Here is a 6,979-nt window from a genome sequence, read left to right as displayed (position 1 = left end):
AATATCCAGCCCTGAACCATATGGTGACCCCAGTGAAAAGGACTGTCTCTAGTGTTAAGCAGAGCTAAGATTAAAGAGTCCATAGACTGCGAGTTTACTAGTTGCCAAAATCAATTAAGTCCTCCCAAGGTACTCAGTGAACTGGTATGGAATCTGGTTGGTGTCGTTATACTTTTTAAGATGACGTGGACCCTTCCCTTCAATTATTTCCTTAGTGCTTGTGATTTTTGAACCACCACCTGATCATGGACACCGCATAGGAATTGCTAGAGCTTAAGTATGCGCAGGAGAGCAAACTTCCAAACCTTAGTTTATTACTTGCTTCTGTGATCTAGCTGAAGCAGTAACAATAATTAGCCAATATTTGCCCATGATTTTGCTTAGTTCCAAAGCACCTGATATATCTAGATGAATATTTTAAGAGTAGAGCATAATTAGTTGTCTGTTGACAACATCTAATATGATTTATGTATCCTAATTGTCAGCATAACATTTTCTTTCAATATTTCCATGGTGTTTTATAAGATAATTATGATTGATGATAATTTACCTCTGAACCATAAGTACTTATTGCATGATTAAGTCAAAGTACTTCCATGAAACCAATTATATTTGCTTCATTTTTGACATGTTATCTTACACAATAATGAAGCTAACAAAAGAACTACAATTGCTGTTGTTTACCAAAAAAAAAAGGTGGTGAACCTAGCCTCGATGTAGATCATTTTGGCCACTACAAGTAAGGTTGGACAGGCTCCAAGAGCAAGATCTACCACATCGAAAAGTCAGATCACTGGCTAAACTTCCAGAAGCCATGACAAATCATACGACGTCCGATTGAGATGATTTTTTTCTTAAACCGGATATTTTTTTTTGAGATCGTGATGCCCCACTCTTTAAAGGTGGTACCCCTGGCAATCGAGCCCAAATTTCATCATTTGAAGCCTGAAATGGATCAGTCAAACTAAAAATTTTCTTCTCAAATAAGACTTTGACCGGATGTATCTCTCCATTCGAGAAGAATTAGATGAAGCGATAAAAGTCAGAAAATGTAGAAGTCGAAATCTACCTCTTAAAAAATTTTAGCTTTTTTCAAGTTTATTTCCACTGTAATATCTATTTTAGCAAACAGAATTCTATTAGAATTATGAAGAGGAATGTGACCAGAATTATGTAAGGATGGATCTCACTATTATAAATAAAGGTTGTATACCTTTTTTTTTTTATGATCAATAAAAGAAAAGAGGAATGTGATCTGAATTATGTAAGAACGGGTCTCACTATTATAAATAGAGGTTGTATACCTTATTTTTTTTGATAATCAATAAAAGAAAAGAGGACTTAAACCCTATAATTCTTCTATCGTCTTCTAATTTTCTTTTGAGAGATTTGAGTTGAGCGGGTTGAAAAAATTCTTTGTTCTTCCCAATCGGATCAAAATGGGCAAAAAGGATTTTTCTGACAATTAACTGAATTTCTATTCAGCAATAATTTAACCGCATTGATGATATATCCACATTTTTTTACAAAGGTAGCATTCCCAAAATGGGTGTGCACAGTGAAATCTGAAGAGCTAAAACCCCATTCTGATTTACCGGTAAAAAAAACATTTGCCAAATCGGACAAATAAATAAGCTCTGCATTTTCAACCTGTTTTATTATAAAGATGTGTACAAAAACCTTCAGTCCATGAACTATGGAGGACGCAGAGAGAATACTCTATGGGGCCAATAGGTACCTGAACTTGAACTCATATGGAAGGACTTGTATAGGCTGTGGAATTGCACTTCTTCTTCCCATCTCAAGGCATTTAACTGCATCATTCCTCAATTCACTTGGTAGTTGTAAGCAAATCCAGTCCATCAGTGACTCCACATCCTTTGCGAAATCAAGCAGGTACCAATCTAGCAGCTTTGGAATCGCCAACTTGTTTGGTGTGGATATACCAACTGCTGCTTGTAAGTAATCCCTTTTGGCTGTTTCCAACTCATTCTCGACCTGAGACGCGGTGTAAACTCTTACCTATATTAAAACAACATTAGTGCCACCAGAATAGGACTAATCGCAATCCTAAACTGTTCCAAAATCCTACAAAAAAACTGATTGCATGTATTGACATAACAGGAAGCATATTAGTTTATTATCTTTTCCTGTTTATTATCTTGGATTACACTTGTCACTGCATTTTATTTTAGTAAGTTTACAGAGAGAGAGAGAGAGAGAGAGAGAGAATAACATACATTGGGGTCACCAGGAGAAGCCACGGAAAACATAAATCAAAAGTGTCATTGGAATAAGACTAATCACAGTGCTAAACTGCTCCAAAACACTGTACAAACTAATGCACTGGCACAACAGCATATTAATTTATTACTCTTCCATTTTGCCTATCTTCAATTACCTTGCCGTTGCATTTTGTTTTATTACATTTAAAGAGAAAGAAACAAATTTAGGCCACCAGGAGAAGCCACTGAAAACATAAATCGAAAGTGTCACTGGAATAGGACTAATCAAGTGCTAAGCTGTTCCAAAATACTACAAAGGAACTGATTATGTGTAATGGCACAACATAAATCATATTAGTTTATCATTTTCCCATTTTACTCTCTTGGATTACCCTTGTCATTGCATTCTTCATCAAGTGTTGCGAGAAAGAATATAGAACACAATGGGACCAACAAGAAAAACCACTGAAAACAGTCTGCACCAGCCCAAAATAAAATAATGTACAGCACATCGTGTTGTTATTTACTTGCAATTTATTATACTAAATATTATGTCAACCACTTATATCAAGTTGAAAGTACAATGCATGTCGAAATGTGTTTAATGAACTGAACAATATACACACAAAGGGCATGCTGTCACTCTTAGCAGCAACACCATTCAATGAAAAAAGCTGCAGAAACAACTACAAAACCTTGCGCAATTTATAACAATTCAATGTGGTTAAAAAACTTACAGCAGGGGAGGACCAACTTCCACATGAGAGCGCAAATGTTACCAAGGGTTCAGGCCACTCCAAACCAAATATGCCTCTTGTTGTAATGTCGTCACTTTTTGATCCTTTTGGGTGGGCCTGTTGAATTTATGCAAGCATCGGTTAAAAATAGAGTACTCAGCCCTTCGGGGAAACAGAAGAAGAGAACCACTTACATGTTTTGAGTGATAGGGAAACCTCAAAATGAAATGCTCGATTGTCATTGCACTGAGCAAGTGGCCACCCACATTAATCAGAGCCTGAGATAATAATACAGGCAGATGGATAACAGAGTTGTTCATCACTTTTTAGGGGCATTCCAAGCTAATCAACTGTATTGAAATACCTATCCCAAGTATGGATTTCAGAAACAAAAAAGAGGGAGGAAAAGAAAACAGTGAAGAAGTCACACCTTCTGCATCAGAGTGACAACCATCTGAGGATTAGTAGGTATCCCTTGCTCTAGAAATGCCTGTAACAAAATAATAATGAAAAGCAGAAAACTATCTATCAGACACTTTTTTTCCTTCTGATGGCTACAGAGCTCCTATATAATTCATTAACAGAGATTAGCAGATGGTCAAATATCTAATTGAAGGCATAAATAATATTGATATATTCTTTTGCTAGCTGTACGGAAGCGGCTAGCATCCGATGACATGATTTGTTAAATGGATGGTACAATGTGCAGAAACGTCTTTTTAGAAAAGAAAATTTACTCCTAGACCTCAACCACCAAACCATGTAATCTGAGCTATAAATCATAATATAGCTAAAGACTGTCAAGCAATTATAAATTTCTATATGTACCACCCCAAAACGCAACAAGCCTTGAACCTTAAATATTAGTAGAAATTATACAAAAATTGCAAGGTTACTTCCAGTTTCCAAAAGGATTTTTATTAACAGCTTACATTCATCATGCATGAATTATAAGTGTTGATCCAGAAAGCAAGCCTCTGCTGGTGTGTAAGCCTCGACAAATCCACCAATGCAAGCTTTCTGAGTAAATGACTGAATTCAAACAAATTAAGAAGTAAATATCACATATATATGCCATCAAATTTAATAAAATGACTGTTGAATCAAATTAAGTGCAGAAAACTCACTTTAGTCTACGAGTAAGTAATGGAGCACTCGTGATAACATTCGGTTCGACTGAGCTTGCTTCAACTGCACGGCAATGTTTATATGGGCCAATATCCCTTCTTCCAAATTCCAAACAGATACCATAAGGATCTCGAAAGTCGGTCTCCTCTGAACTTACAGAAGAACCAGAAACAGATGGAGACATCTCCAGGTCTTCCATTGTGTTCTTTGGCGAACTCATCCGTGAGAAAATATTTACAATACAGTTTAGGATATCCTCAGATAATTTGTTCGGGCCGCTGGAATCATCTGATGCTGCCTTATCAGAAGCAGCACGAAAGCCCTCTTCAACTCCTTCTCTAGTCATCACTTGGCAGCCTGTCTGGAACCAAGCAATGGCATAATAGTCAATACAGATATCAGATTCACCAAAAAAATTATGAAGGAATACTATCAGACCAGCTCTGGAAGAATTTAGAATTCATAAAGCTATTCACCTTGGCATCTGAATGCTTTTCCACCGGTGCAGGCATTGTTATTTTTGAAACTTTCTTTACTGGTGATTGCTTGCAATTCCCAGCAGAGTTGGTATTCAACTGGTTCTCTTTTCCACGGCAATCCTCTGGCAAGGCCAAAGAAGACTTTGGTTTCTTGGGTGCCTTTTTGCCATCGGCAAACCGATTAGAGGAAGGCCGATTTGAATCCGCATCCAAAGACCACCTCATCGAGACCGAAGTCTTGCTGATGTTTGAATCTTCAGCATAAGCTAAGCGGGCAAAAGGTTTCGCCTGCTCCATGGTTTTGGAATTCTGATATGGGTTTCGATCACAATACGAATCAGAATTGCTTTCCCTGGTTTTCTTGGAGGATGAGATGTAAATGGCCTCCTGATAGAGGCCTTGCCGGAAATTCACCACCTGTTCTTCAAGCCGAACCACCTCTTCCTCCAAAACAGCTACTTCAGCCAGCAGCTCTAGAGTCTTGATTGAATGGGAAAAGAAAACCAATTCAAAATTGAACCTTGATACATCTATTAAAACTGATAGTTTGATAGATACACATAGGAAACCAGAACAGAGTGAGGGAGAGGAAAGGATAATTACATATGAAGGGAGATATGGCGGAAGTCGAGGAAGAGCACCCAAAGGTCGAGTGAAAGCCCTCTCCAGAGCTCTGTGGACATTCTCTTCATGTCTAAGCTTCTTTTTTAGCTTATCAACCTGCAAATAAAGTGAGAAGAGGAACATGAACACCAGCAACATAGAGAAACAACTAAATCAAATTTAAATACAACATAATTATATCAAAGAGATCTCTTTATAGATGAAATGCACTAAGAAAAGATACATCTTGCTGCAATGCAATCTTCCTTTCTCTTCTGGACTGGCATTGATTGAGCCCCTTCCTTGCATCCATCAATCTACTTCCCTGCACCTCAGTCTTCTTCTCCTTCTCCATCTCCTTCACCAGTGGAAGATTCATATAAGAAAGAAGGAATCAAATTAATGAATTGGAGAGTTTTCTCAACAAAAAAAAAAAAAGAATTGGAGAGTCAAAAAACTAGAAGTTCTGACTGAATTTTCCAGCTTAACAGGGAATCTACGCAAGGGGGGGGGAAACGGCATTTTTTTCGAGAAATTAAAAGATACCAATTTCGAATTCCAATCTGAGGCCATTTCATTCCTCAAAGGAGTGGACTTTGCGATCGAAATCACCGAACCCATTTCGAATTTTGATCAAAACCGCCAACTTCTGAAACATCCAAAGAAAAACAGGGCCACTTCCATCGGTTCATAACCAAATTCTTCAGGGAAAAAGAAAAAACATTTTTTCACAGTTCCAACGACAAAATCTTTTTTTTTCTGGGTTCGTACTTCGGAAAGAGATGCTTACAATCTATATTCCACAAACCATTAAAGAAATCCAATCTTCCTTTCAGAAAAGAACCATCGGTGACCGAGAAAAAACCCAGGGGACGTCCCTCGATTGCATGAAAGAAGCCACTTTTTTCCGAGACAAAACGCCACAAAACCCAAAGAAAAGACAGACCAACTCGGATTAGCGCCAAAGAAGCCTACTTTATCGTGCTTCGGAGGAGCTCTCATGCCCTGCACCGCAGTCCGAACTCTAGTATTCATCTCCTCCTCTTCCTCGCTCCTCTCTATGTCCAGTCTCCACCGCTTATCGCTAAATCCTCTCTGAAAAAGAGAAAGCGTAAAAAGGCTGCAAACCTTAACAACCCCATGCCCACCCTCCAATGCCACAGAAACTATATATATATATATATAAAGCGCACAAAGTATTAAAGAAAGAGCTGTGAAATAGTTAACCTGGAGACAGGTCTCGAACTCATTCATTCCCTCATGGGAGCCGGAAAATTTAATGCAATGGCGAAGAGGATTTCAAAGGTACCATCTTAAACTCCAGAATCCATTGAAGGAAGAAGAAGAGAGACAGAGAATAGAGAAAGATTCAGGAAAGCTTAACGGGTTTGCTCTTCTAGTGCTCTTCTTCTACAATCTCATAAGAGACAATGGCGAAGGGGACAGGGGAGGGGGATGCGACAGTCTCGTCCATCGGAAAACGCTGCGCTTTTCTCTCTCTCTCTCTCTCTCTCTCTCTCTCTCTCTCTCTCTCTTCTCTCTTGCTCTCGAGCAAGCGAGCTCTCGCGCTGAATTGTAATCTTTCTCTTTTTTTTCATTTTTTATTCTTACCGCGAAGGACCGGAGCGCGGGGGGAGGGGGGATGGAGTTAAAGTTACTCGCGGCGGCGCACTGTAGCGTGGCTCGCGGTCCAGAGAGCCTGGGCCAGCGCCCCATGATTCATCATGAGCTAACGTGCGCGTTCCCCGCAGCTCCTTTCCAGCTCCTGGCCGTATCAAGGGGTAGTTCTAAATACACCCCCCCTATT

General features: G+C 39.0%; 1 protein-coding gene across 2 annotated transcripts; it reads right to left on the bottom strand.

The window, feature by feature from the left end:
- Nucleotides 1-1,618: 1,618 nt before the first annotated feature.
- Nucleotides 1,619-6,686, bottom strand: LOC120106490. 2 transcript variants are annotated; one of them, XM_039119416.1, is made up of 11 exons: nucleotides 6,400-6,686; nucleotides 6,148-6,267; nucleotides 5,417-5,530; nucleotides 5,173-5,289; nucleotides 4,567-5,049; nucleotides 4,090-4,451; nucleotides 3,895-3,994; nucleotides 3,393-3,452; nucleotides 3,157-3,240; nucleotides 2,963-3,079; nucleotides 1,619-2,022 (listed from the first exon to the last, which is right to left on the bottom strand). In XM_039119416.1, exons 1-11 carry the CDS (start codon nucleotides 6,424-6,426, stop codon nucleotides 1,720-1,722), a joined length of 1,887 nt encoding a protein of 628 aa, XP_038975344.1. In that variant the 5' UTR covers nucleotides 6,427-6,686; the 3' UTR covers nucleotides 1,619-1,719. The 2 variants fall into 2 exon arrangements, with proteins under 2 accessions (XP_038975344.1, XP_038975345.1); XM_039119417.1 differs by lacking the exons at nucleotides 6,148-6,267; nucleotides 6,400-6,686 and adding exons at nucleotides 5,719-5,821; nucleotides 5,963-6,123.
- Between the last annotated feature and the right edge of the window lie 293 nt (nucleotides 6,687-6,979).

Source organism: Phoenix dactylifera, unplaced genomic scaffold, assembly GCF_009389715.1.
Source record: "Phoenix dactylifera cultivar Barhee BC4 unplaced genomic scaffold, palm_55x_up_171113_PBpolish2nd_filt_p 000546F, whole genome shotgun sequence".
Classification (NCBI taxonomy): Eukaryota; Viridiplantae; Streptophyta; class Magnoliopsida; order Arecales; family Arecaceae; genus Phoenix; species Phoenix dactylifera.
Note: the sequence above shows the minus strand (reverse complement) of the source record. Positions and strands in the feature narration are given on the sequence as shown.